We start from the raw sequence: 22,292 nt of genomic DNA, 5'->3' as shown, positions 1-22,292 counted from the left end.
CACCCATCTAAGCCATCCTGTGAATCAACAGACAATAAGATTCACCCTCATCTCCCTGTCATGCCACTGGCACAGTGCACCTCCTTCCTACCAGAGGTGAGAGAAATTTAATCTCTTCCCTCATAATATGAGTGCCTCACCTTCTACCTCTATTGACCAACCCATGAAACTAAAAGCAAACAACGGTAGTAGATATTTTAATATTTGCATTCCAATGCTGAAGTGCATGCCAAAAAGAGACAAGTAAAGAAATATTAAAACATTTAATCATGCCATGCTTCAAGGCTGAGCAGAAGAGTTAAATATTGCCAGATATCTGATGAGATCTCTTTCCAAGTCCTTTGATCTCCGTTCTGCTTCAGCAAAGTTTCTGTTAATTAATTTGCAGCATTGCTGAGATATTTATTCTAAGGAGTTCTGCTTGGAACTAGCAACTCAGATTCTGCTTGGCTTAAGATGCTGAATGAAACTGCTTGATCAAAACAAAGAGTCATCTCCTCCGTAAGCAAATTGAGCTTACACAGGAGCTTGAGCTGTGCAGAAAAGCTTTTCACTATGACATAGCACCAGAGACAACTTATTGCCACCAATGTAAGGTGTTTATCAGACGAGCTCTTAAAGAGGTACTATTCCAGTGTGACTCCTCTAGCTGCCTCCTGTTGCATGCTGGGATTGGCAGTTTTAAGGAGGGGTATTTAGAATTCTCAGACAGAGAAGTTCAGCTCCTTAAAACTGCCAATCCCAGCATGCAACAGGAGGCTGCTAGAGGAGTCACACTGGAATAGTAGCTCTTTAAGAGCATAGTGTGATAAACATCTATGGCTCTAAGTAGTGATGAAAAGTTTTGAAATGTTCTGGGAATTGACTATAATAAATAATTAATAAACTAAGCAACTTAGTTTCAAAGGAAATGGAGATCCACCCTTGGATACCTAGGATAAAATAGAAAGACCGGCATGTCTCCTTGTTTCCTAGGTTTTTAATGAAAAATAATCCATTCATATTTGCCTCAAGTCCTACAGTCCGTCCACTCATTTGAACAAGCAAATAGATAACCAAGTTTCTGCCTGCTTTTCTAAAGCATTTTTTAAATTCCTTCTACAAGGCAGAACTGCAAGATTGCCATAATATGGAAAAGTACCTGTTTTCATCAGGAAGCACGGCAAGCCCAGTTTGTAATGAATAGGATGGGGACAGAAGTGGAGGTGGATCCCCAGGCAATGATCAAAGCAACAGAGGAGAATGAGGAACAAGACAGAGTAGCCCCTGGACCACAAACAATACAATGCGCTCTAGGCATCAAAAGCACCTCACCACCTCCCACTCAGTAATGAAATTAGTATAAGGAAAATGTGATTACTGAGCTGGGCAGTGCCATAACCAAGGAAACCAAACAAACAGGGAAAATTCTAATTGTTTCTGTGTCAAGCTGAGCAGGCTGGTCTGTTGCTTCAAGGTAACCTTCTGCCATGGAGTCAAGAGTCAAGATTATAGATAAAGCAGAGTCTTTCTATTGGGACCAAGTTATTCACTCCAGGTTCCATAATGAATCCAGGAGATCATGTAGCAGCTACTTAACTGAGCCACTGGACTCAGATAGGGCTTGTGCTATCTTAATACAAGTCTGTCAGCTAACAATCATACAACTTTCCTATATCAGAAACTACACCAAGGGTACATACAAGCATGCCATTGTTGTGTGCCTTCAAATAATTTCCGGCTTAAGGTGACCTATCTCCAGGTTTTCTTGGCAAGATTACTTTCAGAGGGGATTTGTCCTTGCTTTCCTCTGAAGCTCAGAGAGTGTCACTTGCCTAAGGTCACTCAGTGACTTTCTATGGCTGAATGACAATTTGAACCCAGAGTCATAGTCCAATGCTCAAACCATGTTGTCTCCCATATATAGAGGCATAACTCACTTAACAAAGCTTCTGACACAGAAGCTTTTTCACAAAGTGTTTTTACATCTGTTCAGCTCCCACCTTTTCTTCCTCATCCTCTATTTAGCTGGAATTTTTTTTCAGCATTATCAGCACTGGGTAGATAGTGAAGGAGGGCTGCAGAAAAACAGACTTTTAGTGTCAGGTACAGTAAACCATACAAAAAGTCTGAGCTGGGAAAGAATGAGATTCTGCACTGTCTGATTTTACTGCAGCCACATGTGCCTGCCTACAACAGACAAGATAAACAGCAGGTGCCAACAGAATCCCTTAATAAACATGTGAACAGCAAAACAGAGGAAAGGGAAGAGTGGATATGCCTTCCTCAGAAACTCCCTCCAGCATGTTAAAAATCAGAGATGTATAAGTATGGCCATACACAGAAACCATATGAAAAATAAGAGACTGGTGAAAGAAGCCATCCCTGGATGCATTTTGCAAGAAACTTTCAAGCAGTCTTTAGAAGGGTCAAAATGTTTATATTTACTTCTGCAAGGCTTACCTGACCTAGTTGTTCCTTTTATATGTGTATAATGTTACTTTTGAAGAAAAACTGTGCTGAAACATGCTGAACTGCTCTTCTTCCTTGTAGTGCAGGAACCTATCCCTATTCATTCCATGTTATTTCTGCCTTTAGTACTATATTTTCTATTCAAGAGGTAATGCTTACGGATGCATCCACTTTTAAAACTGAGGCATGTACTAAATTTTAAACCGAGATATGTACTAAATTAGATGGAGCAGAGAAGCAAAAAGCTGGTATATGTGAGCAGGAGGGGGATGAGTTAAATTCAAAATGCAAAATGGAACAAGAAGAATGAAGTGAACAAGGAGGACAAGGAAAAATGGCATTTGGTTCCAGGACCCTCCTTGGAAACCAAAATATGTGAATACTCTAGTCCAATTAAATAAAAAGGCATTGTAAAATGGTGTCCCTTATACAAAATGGCAAAATCAAGATTTACTGTTGATTCAAAGGCTTTCAGGGCCAGCATCTATAGTTTTTTGTGGGGTTTTCGTGCTATGTGGCCATGTTCTAGAAGAGTTTTCTCTTCATTCGCTGAAGATGCCAGCCACAGATGCTGGCGAAACATCAGGAAGAAACTTTTCTAGAACATGGCCATATAGCCCCAAAAACCCACAAAAAACTCAAGATTTACTTTTTGGAATTATATTTGTTATTGAATATTTTCAAGCTGTGGATGACTGAATCCATGGATAATGAATCCGTGGAAACAGCAGAGCATCTACCATGTGGAACAAATGTGATACAGAAAGAATTTAATCTCTCTTGCTTATTTTCTCAGACTCTAGTTTCCTAGAGCTAGTAACAGGAATTTACTCTTTTGGATTGCCGCTCCTAGAATTCCCCAGGAGGCATGGAACTGTAGTTCAAAAAAAGAACTTTCCCAAGCTCTGGTAATAATGTGCAATCATATATCATGCAATACATCCAGCATATTTCAAATCAAGAAATTATGGGACATAATGATGGTGTGGTCAGTAAGAGAATGCATGAATTGCATGGAGAAGGTCCCAAGCTTAGTCTCTGGTATCTTCACTATAAAAATATCAAGTGATGGAAAAACTTATTTCCAAGACACAGCAGGTCATCTAATAATCCAAACAGACTAAGGATTGGAAGAAGGTAGATATGGCTGTATTAATAAACCTTATGGTGATTTATGGCTTCCAAATGTTTAACAATAGCAGCAATACAATGAACCTCCTCTCCTGCCCCCTGTCCTGCCAAACTCTGTGTTTATGTATGTAGAGAGATCTTGTAGCTCCTTTGAGACTACTGTAACTGAAAGAAAGAAGTTAGCAGCATGAGTTTTTTTAGACTTCCTCAGATGCATTTAGTGTCAAAGCTGCTACAGGATCTCTCTACATATTGATTCTACAACACGGCTGTATACAACATGGCTGTATGTGTGTGTGTTCCTTCAAGTTCCCTGTTGACTTATGATACTTAGGTTACCAAGCATGGATTTGTGTGTGGAAGAACAGGGTTTCATTAAGTTTTGGTTTTTAAAAGAACTCAGAATGTTTTAATTATCTTTGGTAACAGGTTCTGGTTTATGGATCTCAAAGTGCTAATTGAAAAGAAAAGTAGTTCTTACAAATCTGAAGTCTACTTACTCTTGGAATATAGGTTAAATCAGAGGAAGAGAACTCTTTCTGCCCCCCTCCATGTTGGAATTTAAATTTCAGCTCCCCAAAACCATAGTAGTGTGGCTAATGGCAAGGAATAAGCAGGCTATGGTCCAAAATATCTGTAAGGCCAAAGATCTCCCACCCCTGGGACTAGTGAAATTCATGTGGCTGCAGTACAAAGCAAAGCTTTCTCTAGTGGATCATCTATCATGTGGAATTATCTCCCATCAAGCAGGATCCCAGGGTGCATCTACACTGCAGAATTAATGCAGTTTGACACCACTTCAACTGCCATGGCTCAATGCTATGGAATTCTGGGATTTGTAGTTTTGTGTGGTATTTAGCCGTCTCTGTCAAAGGGTTCTGGTGTCACAACAAACTACAAATCCTAGTATACCACAGGATGCAGCTATGGCAGTTAATGCAGTGCCAAACTGCATTAATTCTTCAGTGTGGCAGCAGCCCCCATGTTTGGCATTTTTGCCACACCTGAGCATTTTCCTGATTATCTTCCTGATGGTTAGCATTGCCAATTATTACTGGGTTTTAATGAATAGTTTTTAATTACTTCCTTCATTGTTTTTTCATGTTATTGGTTTTTTTTCAATGTTATCATTATTTTAATAATTGGCATTATTAACTGTTCTAAAATAATTAAAGTGACAAAATAACAAGCTAATGTAAAGGCTTCCTCCTATATTTCTACTTCCAACCAATGATGGACAGGATTGCTCAGTGTAGTGAGCTGATATGGTTTCCTGCCTCTCCAACCAGCGCTGATTCTCTTCATTCCAGCAAAGCCCCGATGATCACTGGAATCCATTACTAACAGGCCAGACCAGTCAGCTGCCTAGCCCAGTTTTCTCACAGAAAGTGCCCAGCAATTAAAAGCAGGAGCAAACAAATGATGAAAGAAGTTGACGAAGGGGATTTAGATTGCTTCGATAACAGTCCTGCTTCCCTAGTCTAAACATTACTGGTAGGGTTGTTTGATTTTACAAAACCATCAAATGATGAAAACCAGCAAGGTCTCTTTTGTGGCTTTAGTCCCAAAACTGTTGATAAAGATAATAATAATTTTTTTAAAAAAACCTTTCACTTCCCACAGAGATCTAGTTCCAGAGTAGTTTCATGGTTTGGACCAAAAGAGAGAGAGAGAGAGACAGACAGGGAGGAGTCCTATAATTTTTCCCAGCTGGGTGCATATTCTCTTTTTTTCTTGAAAAAATAATCTGAGCCAAGGTAACCGAAATTCTTCCCTAGAAAAGCTAGATTGTGCAATGCACAAGGCACATAGATTTTGCAAAATTTACTCCATTTCCACCAGCTGTGAGGAAAGAAACAAAGGCTCCATTCCCACTGGCCCATTTAACGTGGGTGGAACTGGGTAGATCCAGATGCCCCTCCCCCGAATCTCTCCGTTAGCAAGTGCCCACTAGATTTGAGGGGCATTTTAACCCGAATACCGTATCGGGTTTAACTTGAAGGCGCCTGCTGTCAATCAAGCGATCATCATAGGTGACATTTGCAGGGGCATCGGAAGTGTGCTTCCCCCATCCTTTTTTTTAAAGAGCCATGCACAAAATGCCCCAAAGTGCGCACATTTTGTCAAAATTTAAAATCTCTTTTGTGTGTGTGTGTGTGTGTGTTGTGGGCATTTGGGTCAGTGCAGGTTATGATCTGCCCTTGGCCCCATTTTCAACCCCAAAATGCAAGTTAATGCATCCTGTATCCCCCACTCCTTGCCACCCCAGAATGCCTCTTACACATGTAATAATAATAATAATAATAATAACAACAACAATAATATTAAATTCCTCAGCTCGGAAATGCCAGAAAAGGATGCGATTGTCATGCATTCTTTTTTGCTTTTAAAAGCAATTCAGGGCTACCCCTGAAGAGACAGTAGCAAAAGCATGTATTATTTTGCCAAATTTACAAGAGCAACAAATGTAACATTCGAATTGTAGGATTGATTCGCAAAGGAAAAAAGTCTAGCCCATTTGCAACATTTCCCCTTTGCTGGAAGCCAGCAAATAGAAGGGAAAGTGAACAAGCAGCTAGCCATGTTCTATCTATCTATATATCTGCCTCAAGAAAAAAAAACATGTGCATATTTTGTCAAAAATAATTTTAAAAAATAAAAAAAGGGGGAAGGTGCCTGATGGGAGCTCCGTTCATGCCCTGCCTTTGACCTGACCTGACCTGACCCTTTTCCTCCTGCTAGAGGAGCTTTGCCATTGCCTTCCACTGAGACTGAGAGAGAGTGACCTGTCAGTTCCAACTGACCCATGGAATCAATTGGGAATAAAAGGGAAATGCAGCACAGGCATTCTGACTGTAGCATCCTCATACACTAATAATAATAATAACAATCCAGGAGCAAGAGGAAATAAAGCACAAGCAAGCACATGTCACCCAAAAAATCATGCGCATAAATTGTCAAAAATAAAAGCCTGATTTTACAGCCTGATTTCCCTGCATCCCTCCTCCGGCTTGGCCCCGCAGCCCCATTTCCCTTGGCATTCCTCCTCCTCCTCTTTCCTTCCGACCCTCCCCTCCCCTCCCAAGCTGCCCTGGCTCCTTCATCCTCCTCCTCCTGCTCCATTAGAGAATGCCCTCCATGGCTCCCTTCTTCCCATGGCTCCTCCCTCCTCCTCCTCCTCCATCACTTTCTCCACTTCCCCCCGTCCTCCTTCTTACATCCCTTTGCAGCCCAAAAGTCACCCTAATTTCCCCTTTTGCCTCCTCTCAGCCTCCAGTCTTTCAGCTCTTTCCTCCTCCTACTCTTCCTCCCCCTCCCCTCAGATGAGGGGAGGGAATGCTCTGACCTCTGCCTGCCCTCCGACCCTAATCCCTTCCTGAATTTGCCCCGATCATGATTGAGGGCAAGTTCATATTTTGCGGAACCCAGGTCTTTTCAGAAAAGACAGATTTTAGCCTGATTCTGGATACCTCGGGGTAAGGGGCATTTCCTTGTGTAAGCCTCGACATGGATTGTGAAAGAATTGGGCCCAATACGAACTTCACATGCAAATTTCGAATCCTGAACCGGGTTAAATGGTAGTCTGAATGGGCCCAAAGTGAGATGAAGGCACCAAAGCCTCCCCACCAGACAACCAAAAAATATAGACCACATCCATGGCTTCAGAAACATCACCAGACATCACTACCTTTCAGATGTAAGATTAACTTTGTAGTGGAAAGGACTAGAAACTTGCCTTTTAAAATATAAATGACAACAACTACACAGTATTCCATTAAAAAGATACTCCATTCTGAAATTAACAATTCCTGAGACTTTTTTTTCCTAATCCTTTCTGAAAGCAGGGCATGCCAAGATAATGTTTGTCTGCCTAGCATTTTCCCCAAAACTCTTATTATGTCTTAATTTTAAAACCACTCTGTTTATTCTAACTGCTGCCTAGTCTCAGAACCATACTTATTTTTTCTTTATTTATTTGACATTACCTATGTGGATATGCCACACTCTCACAGAAGGTTACTGGGTCACATCACACTACTTTGCAAAGGACAATGATCCCTTTGAAGGTATTCTCTAAATCTATTTAAGCTCCTCTCAGAGCAGAGAGCCTTTCAAAGATAAAAAACAAAACCATAAGAAGGGAGACAGGGATCTGGATATCTCCAGCTGGGTTGCTTGCAATGTACTATATTACCATTTAAACTAGAGCAATGTGTTCTACGTATGCCTGTACATCTATGCATATAAACTGAAGTTTTTATATTAATATGCAGAATGGTTTTAAAAATACAATGGTTCCTAGATATCTGCTAGGGTTTGCTTCCAGAACACCCCATGGATACAAAAATCAGGTCCCATTATATACTATGGGATAGTAAAATGGTGTCCCTTATACAAAATGGCAAAATCAAGGTTTGCTTTGTGGATTTTTTAATATATATATATATATTTTCAAGCAGTGGATTGAATGGATTGGATCTGTGGAAATCCATGGATAAGGAGGGCTGACACAACAGAGGTTGGAAGTAATGTATTACAAAAAATTGTTTCCAATTGCCCCCAAGTTGACTTTGACTGATAGCGACTCTGTGAGACACCTCTGTCCTTATCTGCTCTACACAGGTCCTGCAGGCCCAGGACTGTGGCTTCTTTGAGTCTATCCATCTGATATGTGGACACCCTTTCTTTTTACTGCCCTCCACCTTTCCTAGCATTTTTGCCTTTTCTACTGAGTTATTCCTTCTCATGATATGTCTGAAGTATGACAGTCTCAATTTGGTAATCTTGGCTCCCTCTGAAAGTTCAGGCCTGATCCATTCTAGGACCCATTTGTCAGTATCATCAGTACTCTTCTCCTGAATCACATCTCCAGTTAATTGATCCACCTTTTGTCAGCTTTCCTCTTCATCCAACTCTCACATCCTTACATGCTGGGCAATACAATTGCTTGAACTATCCTAACTTCACTGTTCAGTTTTATGTCTTTACACTTTATGATCTTGTTTACTTCCTGCATAGTTGCCCTGCCCAGGCAGTCGTCTTCTAATTTCTTGACTGCAAACTCTGTTCTGATGAATGATTTAGCAAGGTAGGGGAACTTTTTTTTTTACTATTTCTGTTTCTTTGTCATCTAAATGGAATTTATGTAAATTTTCCATTGTGATTATTTTTGTTTTCTTAATGTTCAACATTAAGCCCATCTTGGTACTTTCTTCTTTTACTTTCTTTAATAACTGTTCCAAGTCTTTGTTGTTTTCAGCTAGTAGTATGGCATCGTCTGCATATCTTAGATTGTTTTATTACTTCCTCATAAATAATTTTTTTCCTGAAATTTCTTGTTAATGTGCTTCCAAGCCAACTCCAACTTATAACGATTCTATAATAGGGTTTGCTTGGCTGAGGAGGTTTGTCAATGCCTTCCTTTAAATCTGAGAGTATGTGCCTTGCCCAAGATCACACAGTGGATTTGCTCAGCTGAGCAGGGATTCTCAAATCATTATATCTTGCTCGCTCATTCTTTGAAATTACTAAGGAATAACACACCTATGTTACAACTGAAATGTAACTTGGGATAAACTTCACTTCTTTTAACTGTAACTATATTTGTAGTTATTTTGAAAATTACAGAGTAACTGTGGCCTCACACTTAAACATGTTTCTGGAATAGTCTGATAACTTGCAGCATTCTGATATTGTAAAAAAAAGAGTTATAGCTATCTACTTTCTTTTAATTTTATTTATTATTAATAATAATAATATTTATTTTTAGCCCACCTCTCCCTACGGACTGAGGTGAGCTACAATATAAAAAGGATGTTTTGAATAACATGAAGAGAAATGTTGCCATAATTCTGTAACTCAGGTGCACACCTTCAAGCCACCTGTTATCATTCATGGCAACCCCATGAATTTAGAAACTGGGGCTGTGTGTGACTCTAACTAATTACTTTTTAAAAATAGCTCCGAGTTCATTGCTGAAGTAGCCCCCATGATTTCATACACATTGCTGGATATCATCCACCACAGGTTGTTTCAGATGGGACAGTAGCCTAGCACATCAAATGCTCAGGTTCATCCCTGCAACAAGTACAGTAAGGGGCGTTCCCACTTGGCAGATAAAACGGATTATATTGGTGCGATTCTGATTCGGATTATGTTCCGGGAATAATTCGAATTTTTTCCATCGTTTCCATTACCAAAAGGGGCAAATTACCTCAATTCATTTAGACCCTGTTTTCGTTCCCATTTATTTTAAATCGCTTTATTTTAAAGCGGATTAACTTGCTCCTCGTTCCCATTTGTGTCCATAAGCTGTCAGTCAAGTGCATAGGCTTCAGACGTCACAAGTCTAGGTTTTTTATTTTTATTTTTAGGGCAGCCAATGAAAATTGGCTGCATCCAAGGCTCTTCTGTTGTGTCTCCCCATACTAGAAGGAGGCTTGGCAAATCGGATCAAGGAGGAGAAGGCAGTGGGCTTTATTATTGGAGAGAGAATCTTTGGGAAAGAGAGAAGATAAGGCTCGATCCCCCCCCCCTCAGAACCCTGGACGTCCAGGCTTTCCATTCCCCAAAATCACTTTGCCTTCCCCATTGCTCCCTGGGCTGTCTGGGGGGGGCGATCAAGCAGGCATGTCCTGCAAAGCCCATCTGCTGCTCTGGCGCTCAGGTAGGCAGAGGTGAAAAAAGAACAGTTTAAAATGGTGTTCAATGGGCCTCCTCACACTTCGGTCTATGAATGTGGAGCAGAGGGGAGGTTGCAATCCACCAGGGGAAAGTCTATGCGAATTGAAGAAAATGGCGCTGGCAATGCAGAAAGAGAACAAAAGGGTGACACTCCCTGGCCAGCCCCTTGAGCGCTGCTCTTCCCATCTCCAGGTTCCCGAATCAGACACCCTTTCGTTCCCATTTGGATACCGTGAATCGTACCCCGCTTTCAAAAATAACCCACGTTATAACCTACAATTTTTTTAAACCGGTTTATAGGCGTCTAATTTGAATTATACAATATAATTCGATTTTGAATCAAATCACAGTGGAAACGATTCCGGGGCATTGAGGAACTAATTCGGGCATCAGTGGTAATGACACCTCTTAATTCGCTTCATGATCCGCTTTATAGGCAAGTGGGAATGCAACCTAAGAGTACTGCTCTTTCGCTGCTGAATAACCACAGCCACTTATATTAACCCTTTTTCCAAATCTAGGATTAAAAGTCTGGGTTTCAGCTCAGAAGCAATTGCTTCCAGACACACTTCAACCCTGGCACCTGCAATTAATCCCAACTCTTATTCCATGATTAGATAATCCTATATTAGCACACAACACAGCTCAGAGCTGCTCCTTCTGTCCCTTGTCCTTAGCAGACCAAATCCAACCACTGAGGAAACATACCAAGACTCCAGGCCATAGAAAAGGGGAGGCATCTGGAAAAAGAGAGATGGGACTGGTTGGTACCGTGTTTGTGTCAGTACATGCCAAAGCTTGCACAAAACATCTTATGTTAGGAGCCGAAATCAAAAAGATGTGTTGGGATTTTTTCCCCAGATAAATTAACTGGCCTGCTGATAAATTCCCCTGATGAGATTTCATTAGCCATCTGGGCAGCTGGCCATAAGTACTGAATTGCTATTATGTAACCCATGCAAATAACCATAGGGTTAGATGAACAGCTGACAACGGGTCCCAGTTACCCCATGACTGCAGTGAGGGTCAGAGACAGTGTCGTCTCACTTCCTACTTCCCTTCTTTTTTGTTTACTACCCTTGCCATTTATCTTGGGCCAGATGGGAAGCACAGAGGCTGTAGATGCACATTTCATCTTTGCTGAGACAGGAACAGAAAAGAAGAGAGCGTACCATTCCCCTTCTCCCCGTGTGACTTATGGTCTTACGCTTGCACTACCGGGTGCTACGATTGCCTCATTGGGATGGCATGTTCCCCACGACTGTTACGCATTCCTGTACAATGCTGGTCCTTGTGTGCTAAAATCTGTCTTTAAGGAGAGGCGGGGAGGGGACAGAAATACCTGCTGCTTAGGATTTTCTTTCCCATGGCTTCCAACCAATGGGGCCCCAGCCCCATGTACATTGACACAGCTGGGGGAAATGCAGTACCACTTCTCCCTTGAGCTGACATCCCACCATGCAGCCACTTGGATTCCAAGAGCATCAAATGGCCACCAAGCTCCCTACTGCCTGTTAATCCTTCCAGCTTTTGCTCCTAACTCATTAGCCATTACACACTGAAGTGTGGGTCTGAATGTAAGCAAGGAAATTGCAAGGGCTAGGGTTGGAAATGAGGCCTTTGGATTCTAATTCCTCGATTCATTGTTTGCCTGCAAAAAATTTACAAAGGGGACAAAGATGAAAGCTGGTGACATGAACAACTGCTTCACCTGTTTTCAAGGGAAGAAGGGCACCAAACTCAGATAACAGAAAGGTCAGTGTCAACCATTTTTAATAAATAATCTTACTCCTGGGTGTATGTGTGCTATACACAGCTTCTTGTTTGTTTCATTCAATTTTAATCCTACCATTCCATTGAGAGCCAGTATGTGCAGTGCTTTGAGTGTTGGACTATGATGCTGGAGACCAGGATTCAAAGCCTTTGTCAATCATGGAAACCCACAGAGTGACTTACAAGTTACATTTTCTCACCCTCAGAGGAGGTCAATGGCAAATCCCCTCTGAACAAATCTGACCAAGGAAACCCCGTCTTAGGGTTGTTGTAAGTGAGAAACAACTGGAAGAAACACAACTACAACATCCTTGCTTCTTTTATCTTCTCCTTGCTTCTTTTATCTTCACAACAGTCCTGTGAGGTGGACTAGGGTGATGGATGGTGGGACTGGCCTGGGGTCATTCGATGGGTTTCATGGCGGAGTGGAGATTTGATCCCAGGATTCTTTGGCCCTTTTCTAATCTACTAACCACAACCATAACAACAATGGACAGTAACCATTGCCTGCACCTCCTCCCAGCTCCAGTGTTAGATAACTGGGCTCCACAGCAGTTAGGACATTCCAATATTTTGTTGGACTGCATTTCCACTCAGCCCCACCCATCCTGGCCAGCGGTAATCAGAAGTAGGGCTTCATTAACAGCAGGAAGGCCATGAGTTCCCCAGCCCTGAATTGAACTCTTACTATGAATGCAGATCTCCCTGGTGACCCAAACCTTTAAAAACTGGAAGTTGTTAATTTATTTGATCAAGTTGGCTACTGTCCACAAAAGCTTATGGTATAATAGTACCTGATGGCCTTTTAAGGCCTCACAAAGCTCTTTGTTGTTTTTCTTGGGCCTGTTACAGACTGCCAAAATAAAGCTACTTCGGGTCTCTTTGAAGGTATGCTATTTAAATGATGCATGGGTCCTAAGAGTCTGGAGGTCGCGCCAAAGCCACACTCTATTCCTAAGCACTGGAGTGCAGCTTTGGTGCAGCTTCCGAATTCTTAGGATGCATGCATCTTTTAAAGAGCATGCCTCCAAAGAGACCCGAAGCAGCTTTATTTTGGCAGTCTGTAACAGGCCGTTGAATTTGTTATCTGGCTATTGTTATCTGGCAATCATGTATCACTAATAATAAGTCATTCAAGATGGTTTCATCATTTCCCTGCTTGGTACACTCCCCACAATTTAAAATACACCAAACAAATGGAATCACCAGCTTTTTTTACATTAACATTCCAGGCAGAACAAAATGGCATATTGTCTTGTGGAAGGTTCAGTGAACAGAGGGATGGAGCTAGATACACAAGTTCAAATCCCACTTAAGGCATAGGTTGTGTTCTACAAAATATTTTTTCTCTTGGTTTCCCATCTGTAAAGTAGTAGTAACAATGACTTACTAGGATAAGGCCTATATCGTGGTAAGGCCTATAAAGGAAGATGATGACACACGGAAGGTTTGCAACAAAGATTAGAAGTCACCTGGGGCCAAGTTCAAATGTCCATTCACTCTTGGTTGGTTATAGGTTGTAAAAATCACTAAGCCCATCTATGCAAGACACTTTACAGAGATTAAAAGTTCTATATAAATCGTAAAAGGGATGAAGATGGCTTTCCAGTAGTGTACAGATTCAGCCCTCAAAATCCCTTATCCCTGATATGAATGCTAAATTCAAAAGTTCAGAAATGTTCCTTTTTGTACTACAAATCCCAGACTCCCTCAGCCAGCATGACCACTACCCATGGTGGCTGGAGATTCTGGTAGCTCAGACAAGAGAAATGTTTCCAAACTCTGCTAAATTATACTTAGCCTTATAAAGGTCAGGCTCTTCTTTCATACAGAGGGCCACGCAAATGCACCTTCCAATGCTATTGTCCGCAAAGGAACTGATCTTCAGCAGCCTAGTGCTTCTGAAGGAGGAGGTTCTTTTGAGATATCATGACTTTTTATTTTCAAAAGTAACCCTGAGCACAGGGCCTTATAGCCCTACATTTCCCCCCTTCCCCTTCCTGAAGAAAATAGTCAACAACAGAAATGAGGGTTGGGAAGACCTGTACAGAAGTAGTGTACTAAGAACAAAGAACAGGATTAACCCAGAGTTCAAGGGGGGTGAGTGAGATGCCTAGATTCTTTGTGTAGCATTAACACCAGTAAGTAATGCCCTATTTTGGCCAAGGGTTGACAGGATTGTCTGGTTGCATTTCCGCTGGGAGTGGTAGCATTTGTCATTTCTTCCTTGTCCTGCTGGATCCTGAATACAAACACCCTCTGTGCACCAGGCAGTGTGAATGAAAGAATGAGGCAGAGGGGGAGGCTTGTTAATGTAGGCAGAAATCCAAGAGAAGAAGGGTAAGGCTTTTCTTCATTTTCAAGGCTTTTTAAGGTCTCTTAAAGCTCCCAACTGCTTAAAGGGCAAACGATGCTGAAGGAGCCCTGGGGGCTAAGAAAGAGTTCCAAGTGCAGATACAGAGAACAGAGGTATAACACTTTGGGTGCTGCAATGGCTGCAGATTCTGTGGTTGGTTAGGAAAAATGATGAACCACATTTGGCTATCTAGCCTATGGTTCATAGGCTGCCCACCCAGCCACAGTATAAAACAAAATGGTTGCATGTGTGCAAAAGCAAACTATTTCTCAGGCTCCATTACTGTTGCCAGAGCAACCTTTTGGAGCATCATAAAACAAAACTGTTTATGCTCTTTGCTGCTCATAATGGCACTTCAGATCCCTGCTCAGCTGTGGAAACCCATTTGCTGACCTTATCACATAGGGAAAATCGGGGGTTTAAACACCAATTATCCCGTGAAAATTGCACAATCGTGATTTCCTTTCGCACCAGTAGATATAACAGCATCCAAAACAACATTGCCAGAATGAACCTTACAGGATTGCAGTTCTGAGTCTAGTGATACATTGATGAAGCCTTCCTCAATTTAAGAATCTCTAGATATCCTAAACTACAACTCCCATCATTTCTAGCCCCAACTATTATAGATAGTGATACTGGGAGTTGTAATGCATCCAGAGGACACCTGGTTAAGAAAGGTGTGCCAGTGGATTTCAAGTTCTGAAGGAATTTTTTAAAAAATAAATAAACACAAACAAACCTCCACACACTCCACTTTAGTAATCTTTACAATTATCCTATAAATAGATTATTATTCCCATACTACTGATGGAAACAACAGTAGTTTGTTTAATGGTCACTTTTCATGTTCATAGCCAAGGTGAAATTTAGGCTTTTAGTTCATATTCTTAGCTTCTAATACTACAATATCATACAGAGATTAGGATCTCTGCCTTCCAAAGACTGTGAAAGTGGTATTCCCATGGTTCTGCACAAGCAAAAGAGTTCAATATGCAAATTCTGTACTAAGGAGAGAGAAATTCTGTAACATATAAGTGTTGCACAGACTTCTTCTTTTGCATAAATTTAGGCTATCTATGCTGTTCATCAGGAGGTGCAAGAGCTAAACCACACACTGAAGATCCAGCATGCAACTGTGGAAATATTGCTATGGCCTACCTCAGGCTCCCAAAACTGTCCAAGACATTAAAATATTTTCAAGTTATTTTTAAAATAAGAAGAAGAAACAAAGAAAAGTTTTTATATGTTTTAATTACGATCTCTTGAAGAAGCCCTAGTGACCTCTCAAGGAACCTTAAGGTTTCAGGGAACACTGCCTGAGAAATCCTGATCTAAGCAGTACAAATGTTATTTGTCACTTGGAGGAGCATCTTATAAAGCTTCGGCTAGGTTTATTTAACTCATTTAATTCCAGTTGTTAATTTCATCACAGGGTTCATAATTTATATCATTTGATTTTATTCTGCACTTGGATGGTAGTTGGAAAGACCAGTTCCTCGGATAATATGCAGAATGCACTCCCATCATTGCCTGAAATATGCACTTGGACTTACAGTAAATGGCACAGTTTTCCTCACCAAAGGGCACGGCTTCCATCTAGGCTCAGATACCCTTTTTCTTTAAGTACTGTATTTAGACTACTGGTTTAATCCACTGTAAGGCTGTTCCGGTGCCCTGTAGGAGACCTTCAAGAGAGAAACAAGATACTGGAAATATCTCCCAAAAAGGAATTTGTTCAAAAAGGAATTCTAATCCACATCTAAGGCCTGAATATTCCTTATGGATTTATTGTTCATGGGAGAAGCACGGCCCTTTTACGGTTGAACTAGGCAGGGATAGTGATGACTCTGCTCTGCCTGGACAAAACGTAACACACAGACTCTGACCTGGTTTGTTGTCCTTGATGTTCTGGGAGACTCTTGCCCTCACGCCTCATCCTTGCTAATGCGCTCGTGGTTTTATCCTACTCGTCATTCTATATAAAGTAACTCCTGGCCCTGTAAATAGCAGGGTCTTATGATGTAGTCTCTGTTGGGGAGAGAGAGCTGGGGAGAGGGGGGAAATATTTTTAGCTCTGAGACTCAAGGGATTTGAGGATTGGCTAGCCTAGCTTTTATTATGAATTTGTGACAGAGAGAGGGTCACAGGGTGCCACCTCCTCACCCCGTTCTTTTTCCTTCCAACTCTCTGCCAAAACCACTGCCTCTCTTGGCTTCTATGCCTCATGCAGTTCCTTTCACGGTGGTTTGGATTATTTTATGCTTTTGCTGCAGCCTCATATCCCAAAGGAAGGCTGCGGGAAGCGTTTCGATGGGAGTCTTTTTGATGAATTCTCTCTCTCTCTGGTTTCAGGCCAGTTCATTCTTGGAGGCTTTTGTATCTAATGATCTGCTTCTCCATCATTCCCGAGGAGGAGGAGGAGGAGAGTTTTTAGGAAGACTGTTGCTCAGCCATGTTTCTCTAAGGAACAATACAGACTAGATTCCTCAGGATCAGTGCTACCGTATTACTCTTTATAACCTATTCTTCAAGAAAAGGGCTTTAAACCTGAACAGAGAGAACTGTCAGCATAGATTCCATCCCACTTCAGTTAATAAAGAATGGCTGCTCATCTCTCAGATATTACTTTAACAGCCACAGTGGACTAGTGCCAAACTAGAATGCTGTTAAATGCATCTTTGGATTTTACGAACAGTTAAATAGACAATTCAGATATATTCTTCCTGGGGGAAAAATATCAAAAATATTTAGTATCAGGGATAGTGTGTATGTGGGGGATGCATCAATGAAGGAAATGAAATATATCATACTTACGAAGACAGGCATTGCATGGGTTCCTTGTGGCAAAGGAAGTTGACAATGAGCAAAATGTTGTGTGCAGTGTGAATGACTGTATCCACACTGCAGAAATAATCTGGGTTTGACACCGCCTTAACTGATTTGGCTCAAGCTATGGAATTTTGGGAACTGGACCTGGTGGTGGCCCCAGAGCAGAAATCCCAGAATTCCATAGCATTGAGCCAAGCCAGTTAAAGCGGATTATTTCTGCAGTGTGGATGCAGCCACTGGTAGCCATATGAATATGGCAGAACTGATAAAAGAATGCACATGAAGCAAAGGTGATGGTTCAGAAGAAAGAGTGTCCACAAGGCAAATGGAAAAGCATTCATTCCACCTGTCATCTCTTCATGGGGGTGGGCAAGCATCTTGTCATCACCACTTACTTATATGTATTTATTTAAGTGTTAATGGATTTATTTGGTGATGGTAATGGAATCCGCACCACTCCAGAACAGACCCTGGCAACAGCTTCTGTACAGACCAAGAGCCGAGCAACATAAAATTCTTGTCATCTTGAGGAAGCTGGGAGGGGAAAAGACATGTAGATAAATTATGGGGATTAGGCAGAACAAGAACAGAACGGGCCTACCTCCTTAACCTTTGTTTTTTGAGCTGCTGAAATTTCTGAAATTAGGAAGAGTAAGGTAACTGCATCAGGTGGTAGTGGGAGCCCCCTGGCCAGTTCCCTCTCTTGGAAGACAGAGGTGTATGTGCCACATGTCCTGTTCCACAAGCATGCTGTCCCCAGTTGAGGTGGTGGAAGATATTATCCCACTGCGAGTGTTGACATTAAGAGTAAATTGCTGGTCTCACTGGCTTCTCTACCTGGAATGGAGGAGATTCCATTTTGTTCATGCTTCAGGCACTAACATGTCTTGTGCTGGGATGGGTTGTAGAAGAAAGTATGGTTTGGCTAAAATGGAGAGTAGGACTTGTGTAGCTTGTTTAGAACCTCCTTGCCTTTCCCTCATCAAGATTCAAGAACTGTCCTAAAGGAAATAGCGATCTACAGCTTGGTGCATGTGAATCCAGACATACATACATCCCAAGGTCCACCTTCTCCCACATTGTCAGAGCTATAGACCTTCCCTTGCTGGAAGGAAATGCTTTCAAAATGTGCTTTAATGGTGACAGGGCAGTGATGGCCAGCCTTATCATTAGCCAAAGTGACTGAAATGCCTCAAGTAGGACATGGTGGGTGGGACAGGAACACACACACACTTTTCCTCCTGCAAGAGTTGTTCAACAGTGGAATAAATAGCCTTGGAAGGTGGCAGACTCTCCATCTTTGGAGGTCTTTAAACAATTTGGATGGGATGTTTTAGTTGTGAATTCCTACCAAACAAAGGGTTGGACCTTCTGGTCTCTTACAGCTCTAAGATTCCATGATTCCTAAGTATGCAGTTATTTTCTTTTCTTGGAAAACACAGATATATCTGCCACAGGGATGAGTCTGCCACCGCCTCCCAAAAACAAGTCTGCTGTCTCAAATACGATGGAAAGAAAACACAATCTCCCCACAAATGTTGAAATAATATTTAAACAAGAGATCATTTAGCATCTTTATATTGGTGAAGGAGTGCCATTTTGTCTTTTGCCTCAGGTGTCAAAATATCTTGGGCTGGTCCCCTGGATGTTGCCAAGAAATGACAAAACTGTACAGATGCAGGTGCAGGCAGAGGCTTCTCTGTAAGTCTTCACAGACATATACGAGGGGTGCGAAATTGCTGAGATTTACCGAGATTTAATTACAGAAAGGTGGGGTAGTGATATGAATGCTGGACTGTGACTCTGAAGGCCAGGGTTCGATTCCCAGCTTGGTCATGAAACCTGCTGGGTGGCCTTGGGCAAGTCACGCTTTCTCAGCCTTAGGGGAAGGCAGTGGCACACCTCCTCTGAACAAATCTTGTCAAGAAAACCCCATGATAGGGTCGGGTAGGGTCGCCATAAGTCACAAATGACCTGAACATACACAACACACAAAAGGAATGAAGTGCAAAGCTGACAGGTGTGTGCTTGTAAGGTAAAGCCATACAAAATAGATGTTTTTAAAAGAGAGAGAGAGAGATCATGAATTCAGGCCTCTGAGTCAGTTCAACTTGACAAGAGAAAAGAATGCTGTGGGCTGCTGTTTGCATGACATTCAATACTAATGGGGTGACTCCAGTTACAAGACAATGGTGAGGATGGTTCCCAGCTGTTGCTCATTACAAAGAGGTGTGAAGCCTCTGAGCTCTGCCTAGAGCAGCTTCTACACAGTAGCTGAAGTGAGCGCCATATTCCAGCTGCTTCGCCCATGTTTCTCCTCAGCAAGATCAGGAAGGTGATGATTTAGACTGGGATTAAAATAATACAGTTGTCTGTCTCTGTGTGTGTGTTTTCAATGGAGAGATGCTGGCATGACTTGAATTCTAATCAGATGCAAAGGCCCCTCACAAGTGTCCAAGGTGGGACCTGAGTGTTGGGAGGGCCCATCTGTTCTGTTCAATCCATAGATGGGGCAGGAGGGAAAATCCAGAGAGGGGTTAGAAAGATGCTCCCTCTCCAGGTGATCAGACCTCCTCCTCTTCCAGGACATATCCTACATTTCAGCCTTCTGTCCAAGAGGAATTCCAAAAGGTCCTCCATTCTGTGCATGTCTCAGAAGCATTAATTTGTATTTCTGTGAGTGTTTTAGCTTTTATTTAGTTATCTCCTACATTGTTCTAGAATGCCCTACATGTTGTGGTGCTCCTGAGAGTCGCGTGGGCCTCCCCTCCTCAATCAGTTGGTGGATGTGGATAATGTAAACGCTTCAACCCATTTCACAGAAATAAACTGAGGAAGGGAGGGAGGGAAGAAGGGAGGGGGAAACACAAGCAGGTTTGTGCCCTATCCCCCTCCCACCATCCAAACAGCTGTTCTTGAGTCCCAACCAGGGTGATGAGATGTCCTCCTTTTCCAGGACATGTCCTGCAGTCCAATCTCCTGTCCAGGAGGTATCCCTATAATGCCCTCTATTTTGAGTATCAATAAGAAGCATGAATTTTCGTTTCCATGAGTGTTTGTAGCTTTTCTCCCTTTTTCTGGAATGTCCTACATTTCGGGGTGCCTTGCCCACTTTTGCGGTTAGGACATCTAGTCACTCTGGTCCAGAGCAAGCAAATGCCCTCCTTTTCCAGGACATGTCCCACCTTCCAAACTTCTGTCCAGGAGGAAATTCATAATGTTCTCCATTTTAAGACTCACTAAGATGCATGATTTATATTTCTATGAGTGTTTTGAGCTTTTCTTTGGTCAGGTCCTCCATTTTTCTTAGTATTCCCTACATTTTGCAGTGCCTTGTCCTCTTTTGCAGTTAGGACAGGGTGACAAGATGTCCTAACCACAAAGGAGGACAAGGCCCTGCAAAATGTAGGACATACAAGAAAAATATAGGAGATGACCACATGAAACCTCAAAACTCTCATATCAATGCAAATACATTCTTCCTAGCCCTGCTCCAAATGGAAGACCTTATGGACTTCCTCCTGGACAGGTGGTTGAAATGTAGGACAAGTCCTGGAAAAGGAGGACGTGTGGCTACCCTGAGCCAGGGTGACCAGATGTTCTCACTTTCAAGGAGGTCAAGCACCGCAAAATGTAGGACATTCAAGAAACGGGGGGAACATGACCAAAGAAAAGCTGCAAATCCTCATAGAAATAGAAATCCATGCTTCTTACTCCTGTTTCAAATGGAGGACCTTTTGGAATCCCTCCTGGACAGGAGACTGAAATGGATGGCAGGTCTTGGAAAACAGAGGATACATGTCCTACCTGCAAAGGAGGGCAAGGCACCTCGGAAAGATAGGACATTCCAGAAAAAAGGGATGACACGGGCAAAGAAAAGCTCCAAAATCCTCATAATAGAAACAGATATCCATGCTTCTGAGTCCTGCTCCAAATGGAGGACATGATGGAATCCCTCCTGGCTAGGAGGTTGAAATGGAGGGCAGGTCCTGGAAAAGGAGGACGCCTAAGATGTCCCAACTCCAAATGGAGAGTATTATGGAATTCCTCCTGGGCAGAAGGTTGGAAGGTAGGACCTGTCCTGGAAAAGGACGACGTCTGCTCGCTGTGCACCAGAGTGACTATTTTTTCATGCACATTCTTATTTCCTTTTTCTTATATAACATAGAAATCAAATCGATCCGTCCACAAATCAACTGATTCTACTGATCTTACCTTCCTTTTTTTTCCATGGAGACGAGAGTGACTAGCTGCCCTAACTGCAAAGGAGGGCAGGGGCACTGCAAAATTGTAGGACATTCCAGAAAAAGGGAGGATATGAGCCAAGATTTTTTTAAAAACTGGAAACCTTCACATCATACAGGCAAACCCATGCTGCTTAGGGGTACTCAGAAGGTGATGGGATTCCTCCTGGACAGGAGGCTGAAAATAGAGGACTGGTCCTGGAAAAGGAGGATGTGCCTGGTTTTAACCCCCCCCTCCCGGGAGTAGATCCAGATCTGGTCCCCCTTCCCCTGATCTCAATCCCTGACCAAAGGGGAGACTTACAGGGCAGCCTCCTGCTGTGACCATGAGCTTCAGCAGGGCTGGACATGGCCTCCAGAGGGGAGTCTTCCTCTGTCCCGAAGGATCAGCCCCTCAGAGGCCAGCAGCCCTCCTTCTCCCCATCTTCTTCTTCTGCCCAGGGAGTGGTCCAGAGCCCAGGCTGGCCAGGAGATGCCTCTCCCTCTCTGCCTGTCTCTCTTCTGGCTCAGATGGCAGAGGAGTCCAAGCAAAAGCAAAGCTGTACCAAGTGCTGGAACCGCAGGGGAGGAAAGGCTGTACCACTGCCAAGCTCCAGGGCTGAGCAGGAGGAGGAGGAGAAGGAGGAGGGTGCGGACCACACCAGGGTGACACCCTCAAGGGCTGAGTGTGTGTGTCTCTGTGTGTGACACCACTGCTCCTCAAACACCTGCCTTTGGGCAGAAGCTGGATGTTTATTTTTATTTCAAAAAATAAATGGAAAATTTATCAAGAGATCACAGAATTGTAGACTTGGAATAGACCCTAAGGGCCTCCCAGTCCA

General features: G+C 42.5%; 1 protein-coding gene across 3 annotated transcripts in view; it reads right to left on the bottom strand.

Moving 5' to 3' along the window:
* DBNDD2 (dysbindin domain containing 2) overlaps positions 1 to 22,031 on the bottom strand; it is a 34,437-nt gene extending 12,406 nt beyond the window's left edge. Inside the window, exon 1 of one of the 3 annotated variants that reach the window (XM_042465604.1) lies at positions 21,776 to 22,031. In XM_042465604.1, the coding sequence (XP_042321538.1) occupies positions 21,776 to 21,821 (46 nt within the window). In that variant the 5' untranslated portion in view covers positions 21,822 to 22,031. Of the gene's footprint in view, positions 1 to 1,141; positions 1,279 to 16,284; positions 16,435 to 21,775 lie in introns of those variants that run through there. The other 2 variants (XM_042465606.1, XM_042465605.1) reach the window with 2 other exon arrangements.
* Between the last annotated feature and the right edge of the window lie 261 nt (positions 22,032 to 22,292).

The sequence above is a fragment of the Sceloporus undulatus genome, chromosome 4 (genome assembly GCF_019175285.1).
Source record: "Sceloporus undulatus isolate JIND9_A2432 ecotype Alabama chromosome 4, SceUnd_v1.1, whole genome shotgun sequence".
Lineage (NCBI taxonomy): Eukaryota > Metazoa > Chordata > Lepidosauria > Squamata > Phrynosomatidae > Sceloporus > Sceloporus undulatus.
The sequence above is the reverse complement of the archived record's forward strand: the minus strand, read 5'-3'. Positions and strand labels throughout refer to the sequence as shown.